The 22,880-nt window shown below is 37.8% G+C and overlaps 2 protein-coding genes across 3 annotated transcripts in view; both read right to left on the bottom strand.

Annotated features, from left to right (window-relative positions):
* Nucleotides 1-419: 419 nt before the first annotated feature.
* Nucleotides 420-6,882, bottom strand: ctsh (cathepsin H). Its single transcript, XM_072694626.1, has 12 exons — nt 6,734-6,882; nt 6,528-6,559; nt 6,245-6,350; nt 6,064-6,134; nt 4,609-4,713; nt 4,362-4,448; nt 4,158-4,213; nt 3,919-4,000; nt 3,276-3,344; nt 3,081-3,187; nt 1,829-1,954; nt 420-1,156 (listed from the first exon to the last, which is right to left on the bottom strand). The coding sequence occupies exons 1-12, from the start codon at nt 6,810-6,812 to the stop codon at nt 1,081-1,083; spliced, it is 996 nt and encodes a 331-aa protein (XP_072550727.1). The 5' UTR covers nt 6,813-6,882; the 3' UTR covers nt 420-1,080.
* A 1,920-nt stretch (nt 6,883-8,802) lies between these two features.
* rasgrf1 (Ras protein specific guanine nucleotide releasing factor 1) overlaps nt 8,803-22,880 on the bottom strand; it is a 64,248-nt gene continuing 50,170 nt past the window's right edge. Inside the window, exons 20-27 of one of the 2 annotated variants that reach the window (XM_072694624.1) lie at nt 20,401-20,461; nt 19,369-19,472; nt 18,712-18,796; nt 17,992-18,189; nt 17,260-17,339; nt 15,657-15,774; nt 14,670-14,738; nt 8,803-10,724 (exon numbers count right to left, since the gene is read on the bottom strand). In XM_072694624.1, coding sequence (XP_072550725.1) covers nt 10,632-10,724; nt 14,670-14,738; nt 15,657-15,774; nt 17,260-17,339; nt 17,992-18,189; nt 18,712-18,796; nt 19,369-19,472; nt 20,401-20,461 — 808 coding nt within the window. In that variant the 3' untranslated portion in view covers nt 8,803-10,631. Of the gene's footprint in view, nt 10,725-14,669; nt 14,762-15,656; nt 15,775-17,259; nt 17,340-17,991; nt 18,190-18,711; nt 18,797-19,368; nt 19,473-20,400; nt 20,462-22,880 lie in introns of those variants that run through there. The other variant, XM_072694625.1, reaches the window with a different exon arrangement.

Raw genomic sequence — 22,880 nt, 5'->3', positions numbered from 1 at the left:
TTTGCCACAAACTTTCACATCTGTTGTGAGGTTCTCTGCTCACCACAATTGTACAGAGTGGTAATCATAGTCTTTCTGTCAGCTCAAAGCAGTCTGGCCATTCTCCTTTGATCCTCCTCATCAACAAGGTGTTTCAGTCAGCATAACAGCCTCTCACTGGATGATTTCTTTTTTGCACCATTTAAAATAAACTAAGAGGAATTCACCATTCTGATGATTGATGTGAACATTATCATCATGATTTTCTCAGCCTATGGTTGGCTGAATAGATACTTGCATGAATCAGTAGATGTACAGGTCTTCCTAATAAATTGCTTGATAAGTATACATTTATGAAATAAATTGCAGTAATTGCAGCTAATTTCTTTGAATTCCTTTTCTTTTTTTATTCTGTGGGTCATAGTAACTGGACTCATCTCTCACTTTCAAGCATTTTATTTTACACCATATGTACCCCAAAAACAACAGAATAGTACCTAGTTTCTAAGCTAAGATGCAGGATGTGATAAAACGTTTTTGTCCAATCTGTCTGTTTTTTTCTTACTAGAATCTTTTTTAACTCTTAGTTAATATATTTTGGCAATGGAGTTTATTTATAGGAGAACCAAGAATTTAAGTCCAGTGTACTTTTACGATACTTCTCAGTTTCAGTTCATAAAAAACTCAAAAATCTGGGTGAAATTATCAGAGCGTCCGGCTCTGCTTTCTACAATCTTTTAGCTTTGACCACAAAACAACATGAAAAAAGTCATTTTCAAGTTACTATCAGTATCCTAGTTGAGCTGCTATAACTTTTATTATCTGTAAGTTAATAACTGTGCCTATAAACTTTACTAGTTCACAAAATAATTCTTTTTTTGTCGTAACTTTAGACATATGAATAATATAACAGACACAGATGTGTTTAAACAATCCTACAGAAAAAGTAAAATAATTACATAATAACAGTACTCAATTTCACAAGCAGCATTTTGACATTTATCATCGATTCAAATATTGTAAATTTCAAATATATGAGCTACTACATGTTGCAGCTCAACAGCTCCCTTTCCAAGAAAAACATTAATGTGGCTTAATCATTCACACCAATGGTAGAGGATATGATGAGCAAGCAGCAAGACCACACATGTTCTTTCCCCGCTCTATGTAGAAATACCTGTGTGAAATAAATCATTGAAATAATTAAAATTCAAGAAATGGGTAAATTGCATAATGTACTACACTTTAAACTAATTTAAAAATATTAAAAAGGAGTTTGCCCCCCTTTCTGCAGTAACTGTCTCTACTGTTTGTGAAAGGCATTCTGCAAGATTTAGGAACATTACTTTGAGAATTGGATTGCATTCAGCCACAAGAGCATTAGCGAGGCCAGGTTCTGATGATTTGGATAATTAGTTCTGGATCACAAACACCACTCAAACTCATCCCAAAGGTTGGGATGGAGTGCTATCATTTAGGAGTAGTGATTTCACAATTCCACAGCCCAATGCTAATGTTTTGTATTGCACATGGTAACCTTTTATTTATGTGCAGCTGCTCCAGACATTTCCAGTCTATTGGTATCGCTGTTTATGTAGATATCTGTAGATATCTACATGAAGGGAGATTATAAAAGCTGTGTGTGCATTTAAATATATGTGTTAGAAATGGGTACAACCTTAAAGCAGCTGAATTCATTAATTTCACAAACAATTGGACATATAGCATATTTTACACTGCATTTGTGCAATATTCCCATGAGTAATCATGTAAGGATATCTTTTTATACACCATCTTTATATCTGCATACCATGAGTTCTAATTATGTTATCAACAGCAACGCACATACCCATCCATGCCCCAACCGGTTCCCCAAGAGTTCTTGACTATCCAGTAAGGGATGCTATTCTCTTCAGCATAACCAACAGCCAGGACTGCATGGTTCACCATGTCGGTTGTGTTGTGGCACTCAGTGCTAACAAATGTCAATAGCTATTAGTGAAGGTAATATTCCTACCAACAACAATCAGCATTACACTTCACAATAAATAAATTAAAATAAAACATCACAATTTGTCAGACATAATTATAAGTACTCAATATACAACAATTGTATTTTAGATTTGATGATTTGAAACAGACAAAATTGAATCAGTAGTGCCAAAAAAAAGAATACAAAGAAATTCATTCAGTGCCATACAGTGTCACACTTAGTCTAATTAAACAGGCCTAATTATGCTCTCTTTATGAGAGATACTACAGTGCAATGTCATTTATAACGGTAGTGATAAATATGTCATGTTGGCCGCAACAGCTAACGCAACTCAGAATTATGCCACTAAATGAGTCTTTACTACTGACTGCATTAAATTTAATTTTCCATCATTAGATGGATAGGTCAGAAACTGAAACAACAACAGAGCCTAAACAACTGAATTCCAAACCTCTCAGCCAGGATTACAGCTTATGAAAGTTTTTCAAATCAATGAACCAACTGCTCTTTTTGGATTTGAATATTATATGGATATTCATATTTTTTTTATTCAGGGATGTACTCAAGAATGTACTTTTCACGAATTTCACTTGCACATACTTTTACTTTTCTCTCTACTTTATTCTTCCTCACTACATTGAACAGTTTTTCATTTGCACACTTATGTTGTGGCATTGAGGTGACCAGCATGATAACAGTGCATATTGTGTAGTTTACCTGGACAAAAAACTGATGCTTTTCTGAAGGCATTAGTTGATGAACAAATGTATTCAATTTGTATATTTGGCTAATTCTTAATTAATCAAGGATCTTATGGTGGTTGGCATTGTTTCTAGGTGGCTCAGGATTATCACTAATGTTATTAGGGAGGTGCTTTCATTATAAATAGGACGTTTATTTAGCCTTTTTGGTGTTGGAAGTTCAGAAGTTTGCCAACATCAGGTCAGGATCATTTTCAGTGGTAATCTAAGTTTGGCAATTCAACATTTTGTTAAACTCTATTCAAGGTTTGGACCAATTGGCCCTATTATAGCTCTAGTTAGCACAATATGTTTTATTGTAGCTAGTGTGGGGATCCCCAGGAAAAGGCAAATAGAAAAAAGTGTACCTGCTGTACACTCCACTTGTGTAGAACATGAAGTCATTTGTCACTTCATAGGCAAAGCTGACAGGGTTGAGCCTGGCCACGGCATCCACCATACCCATCTCATCATACTTAAAGGAAAACAGTATACATTTAACTGCTGCACAATTGCCTGCTTTAAGTCTATTTGTGCTGTGGAGGAGATCTGGGATCACTTACTAGGGTGATGTTTACCACGTCTTTCACAAAAGCAGCTGCCTGTTTAGGATTGTATTCACAAGGACCATCCTACAAACAGAACACAGTAATTCTAGCTATTTTTTCAATCATTTACACACCATCATTATTCACTACTAGTGAATGTGCTGTTAAATGTGCTAAGGTGATGAGGTACATTGTGGCCCTGTGCTTTAGTTCATTGTCGTAAAGCTGTTTTACTGTATAACTGGTCTGAGCATTTTCACAGCTCAATGTGTTTCCTGGAGGAACAAGGGTCTCATGGGTTTACTTAACCCAAAACAATCCAAACAAACAAAGACAAAAGCACAGAGAAAAACAAATACACCATGTTCATTATAACTGTCAAAAAAAGGATTGCAAAAAGTTCTTAAACCAAAACCAAAGAAAGTTAAAAACAACATTGTGACTTTATCATGATACAAGATTATGTAATTATGTTACAATGATGCATGCTTATTTACTACATTTCCAAATAATGCAGTACCAAAACAAGGCAATTACAGCCTCTAAACAAGACTTCCTTGGATTACTGCATCTAGTGCATATAGTCCGGTCTAATAACCCAAATACCTACAATTGCATTGCAGTGCATTCTTTAGGGGAAATATGGACACTCACTTACTTGAGCTGTGTAAGGGTAGTCTTTCTCTGTCATAATTCCTTTGCTGTACTTGATGTACTCAAAGGCTTGACTTGGAAGTCCACTGAAAGGTAAAGGTGTTTATATGTTTATGCCTTTTTTGTCATGTGACATGAACAAGGGTTTAACGTTTTACGTTTTGTTTTATTTGTCTTTTATTGTCTACAAACTTTATCTCTGTTGGAAAAAGGAGGCTTTTGGCCTGCTTATCTTACACTCACCCATTGCAGCCATAGTTGTTAAACGCTCCAGCGCAATCTACCAACTGCTGCTCTGCCTGAAAAATTATAATAATCAATACAATCAATAAAGTGTACAATTCTATGCTTCTCTTGTAAAAAAGGGAAATACTCACTGAAATGAGTGCACCTTGCATCTTTAATTGTAAAATGGAGCAACCACAATGCTCAGAATACGCCGCTTACCAGTAGAGGGAGCTTCCCTGTGGCAATTGCAGTGACAGACTCCAGACATCCTGTAGTAGAGAAAGTCCAACAGCTGCCACAAGAGCCCTTTAAAAAAACACATAACATATATGTTCATATATTTTTTTATGTACATATATTTTTTTATATGTTATTAAATGTTAGACTGTTTATTATATTTATATTATTAATTGTATTATTTAATGTTATTACCTTTTAGTAACACAAGATGACTGATGTAAGTTACCTGATTCTTGACATGAGTGACATAGTTTCCTTTTTTCCTCCAGTCAATGGAGTCTGGGTAGGGCCAATTGCTGCTAACATGATTTCCTTTGGTAGCTGAACAGTTCTGCCATGTTTAAACAAAATGTTATCTTCAATATTAAGAAAAGAATACATCTAAAAGATAAAGGTAAAAAATCTTTTTTTACGACATATTTTTCCTATTGCCCAAAATGTAGTGGATCCGCCAGGACATGTTTCATGCTTCATATAGCGCTGGAGCACACTAGAAGTCACCCAAATATTTTCTGTAAAAACAAGCTTACACACCTTTTCTAAATGCATCCAGATCTTCATTAAGATGTTTTGCAGATTTGTCAAAGTGGTTAAAGACATATTATTCACTTATAATGCAAATAATGAACAAAACTAATCTAATGTCCCTTCATGTGCGCACACATCACATGGTTGATTATGCTCCCATTTTGTGTTGTTACTATTTATAAATATATTCAGTTTGGTATTTCAGGATATATATACATATATATATATATATATATATATATATATATATATATATATATATATATATATATAAGACAGAAGATAGAAGACAGTTTGGTTGCTCCAACGATTCTTGTTCGTGCAAGCATGGAAAAACAGATTTATTTTAGTATAGATAACGAAGCTTCTACCTACATTTAACAAAACAAAAATACTGCCAACAGAGAGTTTTAAAATAGAGTTTATCATCCAGCCATATGCCAAGGAATTTATACTCTGTGACTCTTTCAATGTGGGATCATGCCAGGGTAGTGATCTTGACTGTATTAAAATCAGTAGATACTTCCGAGAATACTTGGGTGAATAGTAGAGTACTATGGTCTCCATAAACTTGTGTTTAGTAGTGTCTAAGCTTATTTTGGTCTATTCAAACTAGCTAAGGTTAGCTTTGAGTAAATGGCTTTTGTAAGTCACTCTGGATAAGAGCGTCTGCTAAATGACATAAATGTAAACGGTGGACTGGCCAGCTGTCTTGACTATTTTTTTCTGGTCTGGATTGACTCCAAATAACACGCAAGTCATTACTTTTCTTCTTTTAATCGGCACCGGTGTGTGCTGACTATTTTGCAGCAGCTCGGTTAAACTATTTGGTTAAACAAAGCAACCTATAGGCCTCTGCAGGTTCCTTTTTGAAGCATGAGCAAAATCAGCTGAACAGTATAAAATCCTGGGCCAAAGTTCCTTCAGAACAATGTGAAAAGTCTGCTAAAGTGAAAGCTGGTGAAAATGGATGGCCCCAGTGTTAGAGTCACGTTAGAGTTATGTTTTATAGTCATATTGTATTCTTTGAACTGAGAGAAGTGTGTTTTCAGAACAAAATTAGTGACTATTGACTTCTAGTTTATTAGCAACATTAAATAGCTACATTTTATGCTGAAGTTATTCAAAAATAGCAAATGATACCACCTCATACCTGGGGCTCTGTCAAAAGGTACTGTTTCTTGAATTCAGCAAAAGTGATGTCTGAGAACTGATTTAGTCCCACTGTTGGGTAAAAAAAAAAATATTGTTATTTTTATCATCCTTATTATTACTTCATATTTGGCTTTTATAACTGTGTCAGGAGATTTTATGTATAATAAAAACAGTTTTACTTCTAAACGTGTGGATTCCTGCATTGTGTTGTTCAATTTTCCTCCTGTTTTCAGTGAAAACCTGCAGCCTCTGGTAATACTCATCCAAGCTATATCTTTTATTGTGCTGCGGACAAGATTTACACATGACAAACACTTCACTTATACTGTAAATATTATAGAAGTAAAGTTATATTAAATTTGAGAATAACTCCCACTTCCTTGTTTAACTCAGATTACAGTTAAGATGCAAGTAGCTCCCTGGCTTGTGCCAACATCTGTACAATAATATCGGAGTTAGTACCTTAGACATCCACGTTTTGAAGACATACTCATCTGCAAACACAAACAAAGGTTATATTTATTCCGGGACGTGTCCATTCAGAAAAAGAAGTTTCTCTAAAAGAGAAGAATAACAAAGGCAGTGTCGAAACAACAGCAAAACGAAACTAAACGTTGTTTGACGTTAAAATGCCGTCTTTGTAGTTAAAATTGATCACTAAGCCCTACCTTTTTCGGTTAAAAGAGGAGAAGCACAGATGAAGTGCAGAATCACAAGGAAGAATGCCGTTAAAAAATTAGCTTTCATCTTTCATGCCGACTGCTCCTTCACGACTGAGCGCCGCGGGGCCTGAACAGGGGTGTTTAAAAGGTTCCGTCCGTCACATGACATCCAGATGCCACATGACATTCAGCTGCTTAGAACGTCTATGGCGGTAAGAGAAGGATAAAGGCGTAAATTAATGTGAGTGACATTAGGCCATTTTGTAACAGGCACTAGGGCGGCGAAGTATCCATATTCTACTCCTGCTCTGACAGACTGACTGGAAGTGGGAGATCAGGTGTGTAATCCCAACTCTTAACGTCCTCCGGCCAAAATAAATTACCTTATGCACTTTAATGTACGCCTAGGAATGTAGCCCACATACAAGGGTTCTACCCACTACAAATTCTAGCCTACACTATTACTAGGCCACAATACCTATTGATAAAAAACGCTAGTTTGGTTTGCTGTCTCCTCTCGGAACGCCGGCCACTGTGTAGATTTGTTTAATTCTACCAACACCTCACCTGCACATTTATCTAAGCAGTAAGTAACTAAGGGTGTTATTTCGGAACAACTCATGACAGCATAAATGTAGTTGACCTCTAATTATATGTCTGTCATTAAATATACCTAAATACATTAACCACTAACTATTCTAATATAATTTTAGTGTATCTTTGGTTTATTTTTAAATAACATACCAATTTATGTTTACACATACACTTGAATTATTTTTATTTCTACAGTCCCGGATTGCCAGATTTTTGCAGTTTTTCAAGTTAATTTCATTTAAATCAGGTCAAGTTGAGACAAGTTTATCTATTATTATTTTGCCACGGTTACCTTCAAGAGTTTTTTTGCTTTTGTGTAACAATTTCCGGTGATTTTCTATCAAATGGTCATATCCAGAAGTGGTAAGTAACAAAGTATAAAGTAACAAAGTCCTTAGGTCGAGTATCTGTATTTCTAGTATTTCTGTTCCTAAGTAAATACTTTCAAATTCTACTCTCTACATTTCACAAAAACAATATGTACTTTTTACTGAATACATTTTCAAAACAAAAAAGCTAAATCTGTTCTAAGATGCAAAGGGAACGCATTCCTCGTAGGACAACACTTGATAGCAGGATAATAACAACAAATGCATTCAGAAATGAAGAAATAACTAATGGATATTTACCTTACTTTGTCATGCCTACTCTTGAGAGTTTATTCCTTTTGTGTAAGAATTTCCTATCAAATGGTCGCATCCAGATGCTGTTTGGTCCCTAACCTCTAGTACTGGGTTTGACCGTGTTAACACGTCAAATTTGTATGTCTTAATAAAACAGCATATGGCCTGTTAACACATAAATATTTTACGTCTTTATGCAACAGAAATAAACATGTTATCGGGGCAAGTTTGGATGTCTTAAGACTTGGAACACTATGAATGCTCATGACATTGGTTGGCATAAATATAAATTATGTTGACCCTAGGAACTATGTGTAGTCATAATCAGGACACATCATCATCGAGCAACATATACGTCCACTGGCAGCATGTTTTATACTAGCTGAATGCACAGCATCTGTGGATTTTCAGCATTTCAGAAACCGCTAACTTGCTGCTGCAATAGAAGGTGTACCAAGAATGAAGTTCCCACACATTGAGTGCTTCCCAATGACATAACAGTGGTGTCCCACGAGCCATTGATACCAGAGAGTAATGACAAACTTTACACACAACTTTATATGTTTTGTTGATTCCTGTGCCAACAGAAATACATTTTACATATTGGAAAGTGTAGTAACTCTACAAAAACTACTTGTCTCATTTTTCTGGCAGGCTGATGAGGCTTATGCCCCACCTTCCTAGCTAAAAACAAACAGTATGCTTACAAGCCTGTAGGGAATGTTTCTGTCTGTAAGGCAAGTTCATTAGGCCTTAGTTAGCCATCACTTACTATACAGAACTTAAAATGCACTCAAACAAACTAAACAAAAAAAAAAACAAAAACAAACACACACAGTGAAAAACACACACAAAGAGACAAAATCCCCCTGAGATAGAATAGATTTATTAGCAAGAGGTAATCAGGAAACATACAATTTATTTTGTCATTTTTTTCTTTTTCATTTTTTTCTTCTTTTTTTTTTCTTATAAAACTGGAAATATTTCTCAAGCCATAAACTTAAGGGTTGAAAGATAATTCTCATACCACTGGGTATTGCTAACAGCAAAACATTTGTTTGTTTATATATAATTTATAAGAGTATATGCACATAGATGTGTATACAGTATGTATATATAGATCTATATATAATATGTCCTTCTTAAAGTTTCTGGTTGATAGTGTTTTGCATGCCTGCCTTTTGAGCATTTGGTGTTCGTAAACTGTACATAGTAAAAATACATACAAATATTCACAGAATAAGCACTACATTACTATATTCCTGCTAAGAGAATGACTATAGACAGGATTACAGTATTTGCAAAACACTTTAAAGTTCTCTACCTCTAGATCGTGGTAAAATCACAAATTGCTAAGCATTGAGTGTGAGCTTAAGATACAACACTTCAAAGAGGTGTGCTTTACACTAGTACACATTAAGAAATATGTGGGGCTGCATGTACAAAATATACAGAATATATCTCTGTGATGCATTTGTACAAAATACATTTCCATGTTTTTGTTTATTCATTTTTTCTTATTTTTTAATCTTTTTCTGGCAAGGATGTAGTTTTTATTCTAGGGCTACAAAAATACCTATTTTTGTATGTTTCAGGCAGAGAGACTCATTCACTTGTTCTGATCATACTGTTAAACGACAATGCATTTTACAAAGTGATATACAGTCACGTTCCACAATCACTGGAACAGCAAAAAGGACATAGTCTTTTAAGGACAATTGTCTGTTAATATACAATAGCTGGATATTCTGGTGTGGACAGATGTTGTTAGCCTCGGAGTACACTCCTTCTTTTCTTTTCTTTTCTTCTCTTATTCTAACCCTCTTGTTTTGCAAATGAGAAGAGAATGTAGGTTGTGAATAACAAACTCCTAAGCAGGCTGCCTTATGTTGTTATGTTTTTCTTTTTTTAATCTAATCTTATGCCATATAAGTAGGTGCCTTGTTAATAGTGAAAATAGTGACTCTCAAATGAGGGATCATTTGTTTTTGAGAGGTGAAGTCACATTTTTTGCATGCATTGGTGGGTCAACAACCTTAACATAATTTACCAGCAAAATGTCTTCTTTATCTAATCATGCTTAAAACAGCTGTTAAATGCACTCCATGTCAGACACCAGTGAAATGGCAAATGTTGACATAGGAGTGGCACTTCAACATGGTAATCACATACCTTTCCACTCAAACAATAAAATGTGTATACTGGCTTTGTTTAGTTTAGTATGGCAACACTGACCTTGGAATACATCTATTATAACCAATAATACTTGCATACAATAATATAATTTCTCATTGCTACATAGAATGCATATAGATTAGCTCCATGCATCTATTAAAATTCCTATTTGGTCAAAGTATCTCTGCTGGCACTGTGTTTCTCTTCAGACAGCAGGCAAGATCCATCATATTCTGCTCTGACTACAGAGACAACCAAATCTTACACTTGACCTTAAATTCAGCAGTGTGACCCTGGGACAGAGTAACCTTTAAATGAACACTGTTTTTATATACTTGCATTGGTGTAGGTGACTGGAAATCTGTTGTTATAAAGAGAAACACCATGATATCTACAATGGGAGAGACACAAATGAATATATTTTCAAATATGTAATACATAGACATGATAGGCATGTATGAATACATGATAGAAGACTGTACATTGTGTAGATCTTAAGAAAAGCCTTCCTTTCAGTTGGGCACTTTGGGCTCAATTCTGAGTGAGGCTTCGTACATGCTTTCTTCATCCAATACATTGCTACTGTCCAGCAAATACTGGGCTGCCTAGAAAAGACATGAAAAATGCAATATCAAGTTTTAGTTGAACATGACATGTTGGTTGTCTTCTTAACCCTTAAAAGTCACAGGCAATACTGGCAAAAAGAATAGGTGTAATAATTTCACTCATATCTCATTGAAACAAACAAATACATTAATTAAGCTGTATGCAATTTTAATTATATAATTTTAATATTCATATTTGTAAGCAGAAAATATTTGGATTTGGACAAAACCTTCATAGAAAAGTGTATGCTGTTATAGTTGCAAAAGGGGGACCAAGTCCACATTAATATAAATTAATATATATTTTTATCCATGTAGTGTAGTGTTGTTTTGAAAACAATCCTTTACTTTTTGCCACATCTGTGACACAGAATGTAAATGTAGTGCAATGTCAATGTACACTCACTGAGCAGTCTATTAGGAACACCAGAACACATACTCTTTAATGCAATGATCTATTTAGCTAATCATGTTGCAGCAGTGTAATAAAGGCATGCAGATACAGGCCAGCAACTGAGAATGATCAGCCTGTACTGAGTTTACAGAAAGGCAGTGGTAATGCAGATTACCAGTCTGTACAATTGTGGTGAGTCAGCAGAAGACCATGTTGTGTTTCACTTATGTGGAACAGAAAGCTGAGCCTGTAGTGGGCACATGCTCACCAAAAATGGATAGTAGAAACAAATGCAGAAAATTGTACCTTGGTCTGATTAATCTCAATTTTTGTTGAGGCACATAGATGGAAGGATTAGCATTTGGCACCAAAATCATAAATCCATAAATCCAACTTGTCTTGTCTCATAAGTCTGGTGGAGGTGGTGTTATGGTGTGGAAAAAGAATTCTTGTCAAACTTCTTTGATACCAATCAATTATGACAATCGAAAATCGATTATATCCTGCCACATCCTATTGGGTATTGTTGCTGCTCGCCGTGTGCATCCTGCCATGGCCACATTTTACCTATCTTCTAATCTCATTACCTATCTTCATATCTTTAATTTCATCATGTGTAAAGTGAAAGCTATAAAGTAGTCAATATGCATTAAGAACAGGTGCATTAAGTAAATCTATTTTTACTGTAATATTCAAGTATGAAAATGGCTGTTGATCAGTCACAATTCCTTTTGTTCTCATAGTTGTGGGTAGTATGGGCAAACATTCATATCACATAATATTTCAAATATGACTTTAAAAACATCTTTGGAAAGTTTATAAACTGAAAACAAAAATGTGTTAAAAGTTTCTCAACCTTATTGTAGCATGTTAAAAAAACATTTGGTACCCCAGTTGCGAGTTTATTGTAGCAGTGATTTAATCTTCTCCTTAATCGAGTTCACTGACAGTATGTGAAGCAAGCAGGTTTACTGTAAATCAGGCAGGTGCGAGAACAGCCTGGGGGTTCTTTGGGAACATGTGTACTAGCCTACTGTTGCTAGCAACATGGTGCCAAGCATTTGAGTTGTGATGCAACTAAATTTATTTTTTTCTTTTTTAAATGCAATTTTTAAATTTAATTTTAATTATATGCACTAATTAACAGAATAAAAACTAAATAACCAACATTAGAATGTTGATTTTGATTTATTGTTAAATAAATGCTTAGCCCAAGTAGAACGGGAGATACACAGTATGAAAATGCATCTGTTAAAAACTCCAGGATTCAAATAATGCAGTCATGTCAACATGGACCAGAATCTGAACTGAATGTTTCCAAAATTATGTGGAATCCATGCCACAAAGAACTGCATCTGTTCTGAGAGCAAAAGGAGGCTCTACCTGATATTAGTCTGTAGTACAGGAAATCTGAATAAAGTGTTCGGTGAGTGTTGTTCATTGCATTATAGAATAGAATAGCAAGGAAGTATTAACTCTTGACTTTGGTTAAGGCTTTTCAGAGAGTACTTGTTAAGCAGATGTGGGAAATTCTTGTTAAACAGTAAAGAATTGTTCCTATTTGCATGATTATAGATAAAAAGGTAAGTATAAACTCACTACAGAACTGAGTTTGCAGACCCTTTTAGAGAACTCTCGCACCCCTACCCCTAATGAACTCAAGAAAATCTAAAATATAAACACATTTTTACAATCTGACAAAAATTATTCAGCTTGAGTATTACATATCTGCACAGGTCTTTTAGAATAGTAAAAAGTAAAATGCTAAAATATACTACTACTACTAATGTTGCAACTAATAATTGTAAGGAGGCGCCCGCGCCACCATCTTTCTGCCACCAGAGGTCATCACGCTCAGCTCCCAGCAATAATTAACTTAACTGATTACTGCCGGGTTCTGCCCTTTTTAAGGGCTTCACACAGCTCACTCATCAGTCTTGTGTTTTGCCCTCAGACACCAGACCTTGCCGGTAAAAGATATCTCTTCTTGAAGGAGTTATTTTACTCCTTTGTTCCATTTTACCACCTATTTGCGGTCCCTATCCTTTTAAGCTTTTCCTCCACAGTAACAAGCACTGCACCCTCCTCATAGCCTAGTAGGTAGAGCACTGCTCTCCCAAGCCAAGGTCCTGGCATTTCTGCACAGGAGCCGGTTGATTTGAGCAAGGTTCCAGCAGCCTACCATAACCTCAGGGAGGTCTTTAGCAAACAAAAGACAGAGGTCTTACCTCCTCACCGGTCTTCTGATTGTGCTATTGACTAAATCTAAAGAGATCTAAATAAAATCACAATCAAAGATTGGTATCTTTGATTACCCGCAAACTACTGGGACCATTTCTTTGGACTGACGAAGCTCAGAAAGCATTCAAAGAACACAATCATAGACTAAGGTCTGCCCCTTCCTGACCTTGATTGACCCTGTCTGGTAGAGGTTGATGCTTTGGAAGTTGGCGTAGGAGTGGTACTTTTCCAACACTCAGGTACTGTCAAGCTACATCCCTGCGCCTACTTCTCCCATCGACTAACGCCTACTGGGTGCAACTATAATGTGGGAGATTGAGAGCTGCTTGCAGTTAAAATGGTTCCCGAGGAATGGAAACACTGGCTGGAGGGGGCCAAGCATCAAAGTCTGGACTGGCCACAAAAACCTAGCCTACATCTAGGGGGCCAAATGGCTTGAACCCTCATCAGGCCCGCTGGGCCTTATTCTTTAGCCGGTTTGATTTTACTCTCTCGTACCGCCCAGGCACCAAGAATGCCAAACCAGATGCCCTCTCCAGGCAATGGGAAGAGCCTCCAGCTCAGTCTGCCACACCCTGTCGAAAGATTTAATGCACCTCTGCGATGGGATATTGAGGAAGTGGTCAGGAGGGCTCTTCTGGCTGAACCCAATGTCCCCACATCAGTTTGGACTCAGGTTATGAAATGCAGGCACAACAGCCCCTTAGCAGGGCACCTGGGATTTACCCGCACTCTGGAATGTAGATTTTGGTAGCAATATATTGCTTGGGATGTCTGGCAGTTTGTGTCCACATGTGAGCCCTCTGGACAGCTGTATCCATTACCCATTCCACATTGCCCATGGTCACACCTGTCTCTGGACGTCATCACAGGCCTACCCAAGTCCAGGGTCCAGTGATATTGATGGCAGTGGACAGGTTCTCTAAGGCTGCTAGATTCCTCAGCTTGCCCAAACTCCCCTCGGCCAGAGAGACAGCCCAGATCATTTTACATCAAGTTGTGCAATACCACGGTCTACCCACAGACCAGTTTGCCAGCCAGTTTTGGAAGGCTTTCATAGCCTACTGGGTAGAGCACTGCTCTCCCAAGCCAACAACCCCAGGTCAAATCCCACTCTCTGGAATACCTTTTCTGCATTTGAGTCCACCCAGGTTGTTGTCTAAAAAGACACAATGGGATAAAACACACTTGGTGACCATCCTGGGAGGACCCTCCAGATTCCCCCTCCACAGAACTGCTGCCCCATAACAATAATAACATTTGTAATAAACTTCAATAGCAACAACAACAACAATAATAATAGTGCATACCTTTGGCTGATGATCAATCTTGTATGCAGTTTGTTGAAACTGTCTTATTTCTCTGATTATATGGGAGATCTAAAAATAGACATGTGTTACATCTACTGAAACTGTGAAAGTTGCATTGTTCAATTGCATCAATTTACATAAAGCAATAACACACAGTATGTCAAATTGATAGGTCAGGACAATTTAATGTTAACATCAATTTCAATATTATACACCTAGCCCTAACCATGCTCTCTAAATAACACCATTGACAGTCAGTTTAGCCATGTGAAAAACAGTTACAGTTACAGTGCATGTTTTTATATATGGTTAATAATAATTTTGCATATTGTGTAAGTGGAATGCTGCAGTTAGCTCCTGCTCCAAAAATCCTGATTAGTTTGCAAGTGATCACATGTTCAAAGAAAAAGCATTCTGGAGAAAAAAGTTGGTGGTCAGATGAGACAAAGATCAAGTTGTTCGGCCACAATGACCAAATATATGCTTTGTAGGAGTAATGGTTAGGCACTTCAGGTGAGGCACTCAACTCCAAAAGCATGCTCTTGCATGGAAGTGCAGTAGAACTGGTACATTGCACAAAGTGTTTGTTCCTCAGAATTGTGTAGAATAACCTCATACCATCAGTTAGATGGTTGAAACTGGGTGTTCCAACAGGACAATGACCCCAAACACACATCAAATGTAATTGTGAAAAAGCAGGCTAACAATAGGTTAGGTTTTAGAATAGCCTTCCCAAAGTCTTGACCTCAACCCTATCCAAAAATTCCTCTCTTTAGATCTTAAAAGTTATTTAGTGTCTGAAAAGAAGTTTAAATCTCTTGGGGTACCCAAATATTTGCATGGTGCTCTTTCCTTAATTTCACTATAGAATTTTACAAAACAAAATAATACCTCAATGCTTTATATTCTACATATATATAAAAAAAATAATAATAAAAATGAAGGTACATTTAAACATACAATGCCAGACAATAGAACTAGTCCTACCATTCTCATCTTGGAGAAGTTAACAAGGTTGTCTTCTGTATAGTTTGGTGTCCCTTCCTCAATGAATGCCAGGTCTGTGAGGTACATCCCCAAGTACGGCACACATGGAGGGTCACAACTAGTGGACACAGTAGCACTCGTCACAAAATGTACATACTGTACATTTTCATTCACATGCTCTAAGAACATTAACAGGGCTGCCAACTTTGGATTTTGTTGGAGGGAGATTTGCAGTGCTGTAGACTCGAGACAGTAAGACAGAAACAATAAAATGCAGCATGTTGGTATTTTTATTTATATTTATTTACCAACATTACATATTATGTCTGGTTATGTTTGTTTAATTGCATACTATAGCAAAAGATGCATTTGGACAAACCTGCTCCATACCAGGCTAAAGTTGAAGCTTAGCTCAGCTTCATGAATTTTATTGGATGAGCCATGTGATAACATGGCAGCAGCACTGCATCGACTTCTGTATTGATTGTAAAATTATTCTATTGACATATAAAGGAGCACATGGCTCGCTCTTGAGTAATTGCGAGACCTCGTTAAGGGCTATTACGATTACTCAGATCACAGGGTGCTGGGTTCTTACTAGTTCCAAGAATGTATTATGGCCAAAATGTAACAATTTAAATGTCATTACCTGCATAATGGTAATAAAGGTACAATTTTGATTACTACTGCCTGTGTAAATGTAACTGTAATGTTTAGTAATATTTGTTTTTCTCTGGTTTACTCTGAAGGGTTAGTTAATTTTTTTTTCTTTTTACACCCTGATTAGAACCTGCTCTGAAGCAGTGTTTAAACACTTAAGGTGCTGTTTTAAAATATTAAAACCATTTTTAAATATATTTTTTATTTTTTGTTTACTATACAGATTAGGTTTTATACTCCAGTATAAAGTAAGAAATATTTGTTTGATTAGCTTGCATTTAACAAATCAAACATTTAAACATCACATGTGCCATCACATGTGTATATATTGAACATCACATGTGCCACCCATGAGCTTTGATTCCAGAATCTTGGCTTGACTGAGGGGAAATGGATCACACATGGATTTTATTACTGTTTGGCTAGTTTAATCCAGACTAACTCCCATAGACATGGCTTTAATAAGAATGAAATGGAATATCCCCCGGTTCTGCACAATAATGCTACATGTTAGTATAAGTTGCCACACAGCAAAGTGTGCCTTGTCACACATGCAGTGTTTGAAATAAGTGCAGCCTTAATTTCAGGGATGTACAATGGGCAGAACATCTCTCTGTTGACAACCAATCAGCTATACAATCCTCTGTTGACAACCAATCAGCTATACAATCCACTGCTTTTAACCAACCAAACCAGCAACCTGCATGTATGTGGATACTTGGATCTAGCAGTGAGCTTAATGTAAGTTAGCTGGATAAAATTGTGTAAGAAAATAGAAGTCTTGCGGATCCGACATAGAAGAGCTGAAGATCGGACCCAATTGCGTGAGTACTCCGACCAATGTGGGAAAGTTGGCAGCCCTACATTAGTGAGTAATAGTTGCTAGAAAATCAATAAAAAGCACACCGAATGTTTAAAGTAGTAATGTATATATGGAGGTTACTTTTTCAAAGCTTCTCGTAGGTTCTTGAACCTTCCCTCAGATGAGACCAACTTCTGCAGCTTGTCAATGACGGTTTTGGTCTAAAGAATGAAAGAAGACCAAATACCAATTATTTAATTTTTACAATTACTTAAAACTGATATGTTCATTGATCTATTTATAGATCATATCTATTTATATATATTTAAGTTTTACATCTTATTACATCATATTTTACAAAGAGAAAAAAAATCTGCCAGTAACCAGTGGTCAAATATCACTGAATCTCCACAAGGAAAGTTTTCTGGTCTTATTTTTTTCTTACTTTACTCTTGAAAAACCCATATCTTACATAGGGCTTTTTTCAGCTTTATCCTTCATATAGAATTAAGCAGACTGTTTATAAAGATTTAAGATTATGTTTAACTGCTTTTTGAATAAGGCACAATACAATTTCATACTTAAAGTGAAAAAGCTGCTTATAACAATGTAAATGTGCTGAATAAGTGGATATGTAAATTTGTTGTGATTAATAAAAGCAAATCAGAAAAAAATCGTTTTTACTGCTAAGTTTGCATATGTTAACTGTTTAACAAATTTGTATACCATCATAAACCTCTCAGAAAGAAAGCATGGAAGGTTCAGATTTCCATGATATAGGCCCTGTAAGCTCCATTCTTAATATTGTGTACATGAAGCCCTGAGCATGTTTTACAGAGCAGTATTTTTATATTTAGTGCTACTCTGTCCCACCTGTTTGGAGACTTTGAGCCACGTTTTCTTAAGGCGGAAGATCGAGCTGCGGTTGAGAGAAGAAGTGATTTCCAACACAGCGTTGTAGTTATGGAGACAGCGACAGATGTCAGCTACCGCCACCCACTTCTCCATCACAGCGACCCGTGTGTTTACATCCTCACAACGCAGGATCTCAGAGGCAATCAGGTTGCTTATCTTTGAAAGAGAAGAGGTAGCTTATTTTGAAGTCTCTCTCATAGCTAATAACTTATTTATATTTTAAAATGTATATTTTATTACCACATTTTATAACTTTGTAAGGTAATTATATATAGTAAAGTCATTCTATATTTATAGTAATTACCAAATTAGAAGTCTTAAGATTTATAATGTCATAAGAACTTATACAAAGCCACTGTAATATTGTGTTTTAAAAATGAATGTTTAATTCAGAAAATAATGAATACATCAGCGGCCTGTGGACTGTTATTGGATGCTTTCATGTTTGGAAGTACTGATCTAGGACAGTGTTTCCCAATCTCCATTTATGCATTGCACATCTGAGTGTTTTCTGCTTACAACAAAATCATGTTTTCAGCTAATTATTGAGCCATTTATAAGTTTGCCTGTGTACAAAAATACTAAAATATGCAGCACAGGGGCACTTCAGCAACAGTGCGGAGAAATACTGAACTAAACCTGCAACACACTACAGGTTAACCAAAACTTGATACGTACATCATTGAAGTGCTTGGTTGTTTTCATGATGTAAGGTGTTTTTTCATTTTTATCATTCTTCATCCAGCCTTGGCCAAAAAACTCCCTGAAAATAGTAGTGAGCACACAACTTTTAGAAAATGACACAGTCTGGGATCTTCTTTACTTCGGCTCTTACTACACTGTCAGTGATACAATTAGATTTTGTTTACATATCTACATGCAAATAAAATCATAAACATTTAAGATAATTTCAAGATAAAAATGAAATAGGATTAAAATGAAACAGGAAGCAGATATGTTAGCAGTGTAGCTCAGTTCCACTATAAACCTTTTGCTTTTCAAGAATACTATATACTATATAAATAATGACAAAATACTGGTCAAATGTAAACATCAGTCCAAAGCTAATATTTAAAGCATTCAACTGCAGATAACAAACTGCTTTTGGATAAAATTAAATATTTGACTGGCCACAGTTTAGTCTGGTTTAAATCCAAGTTTGCTTTATGATAAACATTTTTATTACATTTTATACTTTTTTATGACTTATTTTACATGTTAACTAAATTAAGCTACAAATATGTAACATATCATTAAACGCACTGCATAGAAATAATCGAACCCTAGGCCTGTTTACTGCACTTTTAGAAAATACTCAATGTCATGTGTACTCACTCATATGGGATGACTTTGAAAACCAGGTGGTCCAGCAGGGTGAGCTGCTCTGCGATTTCCAGAGCTGAATGATTTTCAAATGGCTCTGCTTTTCCATCCTCAGCCTGACACACACAGACATAAACACACACTTTAGACATGAGCTATGTAAATGTATGTCATGTTTTACATAAATTTATAGATAGATAGATAGATCGAAGACAATTTAGCAGCCGGTAGCAGTTGCACAATACAGCACAGTAATGCAATAATATGACACAGTAATGCAATAAATATACGTGCAAATTTGCATTTGAACCTATCTGGAGATAAAAGGCAGTGCAGTAATAAAGAATAAAGACTGAATAATGTGTAAGAGAAGCTGATAAATTATACAGAAAAAATTATCTGGAACACTAATGGCTAGTGTATACATGTTCAGTAACATCAGCAGACAAGTTAACCAGTTTAATTTCTTTTGTTTGTTAATTTTGAATAGATGTGCAAAAAAATGTGAGGATGGCACTTTATCGACAGGTCCCCTAACTCCGACCACACAATTCCCTTTCTCCCTGGGCCAGACAAAAGAAACAAAAAAGGCAGTGGAAGGCCTAAGGTGGGAGATGACACTGATTTGCCAAGAGAGAGATATTGTGCAATACGCTGAAGGGCCTGGGCCTTTATTGACCACCCAAGCGGTAGATATCTGCAGCCAACAGCAGGAATTGATTAACTTAGTATTGGTGTGCCAACTATGAAAATAAATTAAAATAAAAATTGCTTTTACCTGTGTAATAACATTTTACTTTATTATTCAAATTCAAAATTGTTATTTTTAAAATAAATATTATTTATCATGATATCTTGGTGCTCTTGGGGGCCCCCTGGTGGCGCTGGGGTCCTAAGCGGCTTCGTAATTTGAGTATGGGTCGACTCTGCTATGTATTAATTTTTCAGCCAGTGTGCGCTTCCTGATTATTTTTTCTGATGTTCTTAATTCCAAATTGTGAAATAACTGCAGCTTTGAAAGTAACCCAATATTGTGCCACTCACCATACGCAGCACCTCCTCCAGGGTGATCTGATTGTCACCGGGATCCTCCTGGGTCAGTGTTCTGTCAAGGGAATTATGATCAGTCTTTACAAAAGCCTAAGCACTCTCTTCAATAGGCAACATTACAATTAATGTAATTCCATCAACATGTGGACTTTGCAACAAGAGGAGCGAACGCTCTGGACCTTGTTTACACAAAAATCCCCAGCGCGTACCGGGCAGAGCCCCGCCCCCACCTCGCGTTCTCGGACCACATGTCTGTGTGGCTGACTCCAGCATACACACTTCTCATCAGACGCTCCAGACCAGTTCAGAAGCAGGTGAAAACCTGGCCGGCAGGAGCCATCTCTGCCCTTCAGGACTGTTTTGAGTGCACTGCATGGAACATGTTCAGGGAGGCTGCAACTGAAGGTGACTCTGTTAACTTGGAGGAGTATACAGCATCAGTCACTGGCTACATCAGCAAGTGTATTGACGATGTCACTGTCTCCAAGACCATCACCACACGCCCAAACCAGAAGCCGTGGATGACTTCTGAGGTACGTGCGCTATTGAGGACCCGTGACTCGGCCTTCAGAGTGGGTGACAAGGTGGCCTTGAGGAAAGCAAGAGCCAAATTGTCACAAGCCATCTGAGAGGCAAAGCGCACACACGCCCAGAGAATCCACAGCCACTTCAAGGACACGGGTGACACGTGACGCATGTGGCAGGGCATCCAGGCAATCACAAACTACAGGACAATGCCACCGTCCTGTGACAGTGATGCCTTCCTCCCTAATGCCCTGAACGACTTTTATGCATGGTTTGAGGCACAAAACAAAACGTCGGTGAGAAAGACCACACCCAAGCCAGACGAGCGGGTATTGTGCCTGACTGCAGTGGATGTGAGGAAAACTCTGCGCAGAGTCAACCCACGGAAAGCTGCAGGACCAGACAACATTCCCGGCAGAGTGCTCAGAGAGTGTGCAGACCAGTTAACGGATGTTCTCACGGACATCTTCAACGTCTTCCTGTGCAGCTCCGCTGTCCCAACGTGCCTCAAGACCACCACCATCGTCCCCGTGCCGAAGAAGTCCACGGTGTCCTGCCTCAATGACTACCATCCCGTTGCTCTCATGCCCATCATCATGAAGTGCTTTGAGAGGCTAGTCATAAGGAACATCAAGACCCAACTGCCCTCTTCATTTGACCCCCTGCAGTTTGCATATCGTCCCAACCGCTCCACGGATGATGCCATCACCACCACCCTTCATCTCTCCCTTACCCACCTGGAGAAGAAGGACACCTACGTCAGAATGCTGTTCATAGACTTCAGTTCAGCATTCAACACCATCATCCCACAGAATCTCATCAGGAAGTTAAGCTGGGCCTCAACACCCTTCTCTGCAACTGGATCCTGGACTTCCTGCTGGGGAGGCCCCAGTTAGTCCGGTTCGGGGACAGCATCTCCAGCACCATCACAATGAACACTGGGGCACCCTAGGGCAGTGTACTGAGTCCTCTGCTGTTCACCCTGCTGACTCATGACTGTGTTGCGAAACACAGTTCTAACAGCATCATAAAGTTCGCCGATGACACAACTGTGCTGGGTCTCATCAGCAAAGGATGGAAGGAAGGAAGGAAAGACGAGTCAGTATACAGAGAGGAGGTGCAGAAGCAGACAGACTGGTGTACAGTCAACAACCTTCACTGGAATGTAAACAAGACCAAGGAAATGGTTGTTGACTTCAGGAAAATAAGACACGGCCACTCTCCGCTCAGCATCAACGGCTCCTCTGTGGAGATTGTTAAGAGCACCAAGTTCCTTGGTGTCCACTTAGCGGAGAACCTCACCTGGTCCCTGAACACCAACTCTACAAAGCTCTACTTCCTCCGGAAGCTGAGAAAGGCCCGTCTCCCTTCACCCATCCTCCCCCTCTTCTATAGAGGGACCATAGAGAGCATCCTGAGCAGCTGCATCACTGCCTGGTTTGGGACCTGCACAGCCTCTGACCGCAAGACCCTCCAACGCATTGTGAGGACAGCTGAGAGGATCATCGGAGTCTCTCTCCCCTCCGTCATGGACATTTACACCGCCCGCTGCATCCGCAAAGCAACCAGCATTGTGGATGACTCCACCCACCCTTCACACAGATTGTTCTCCCTCCTGCCTTCAGGAAGAGGGTACTGCAGCATCCGGTCCAACGCGACTAGACTCTGCAACAGCTTCTTCCCCCAAGCCATCAGACTTCTCAACTCAACTTCTGAACTGATGTTTTTTTCTGTTCCATGCATACACACACACACACTCTCTCTCTCTCTCTCTCTCTCCAACCATTTAGCCCAGATAATATGGGAAGCATTTCTGCACAAAGCATTTTGCACAAATAACTTACTACCTCAGTGGACTCAATATTTATTGCACACTGCATAATTTGCACACTACCCCCAATTATTTATTATTCTCTGTCTGTACTGTGTTGTGTTGTCTGTTTGCACTT

The sequence above is a fragment of the Salminus brasiliensis genome, chromosome 13 (assembly GCF_030463535.1).
Source record: "Salminus brasiliensis chromosome 13, fSalBra1.hap2, whole genome shotgun sequence".
NCBI lineage: Eukaryota > Metazoa > Chordata > Actinopteri > Characiformes > Bryconidae > Salminus > Salminus brasiliensis.
The sequence above is the reverse complement of the archived record's forward strand: the minus strand, read 5'-3'. Positions and strand labels throughout refer to the sequence as shown.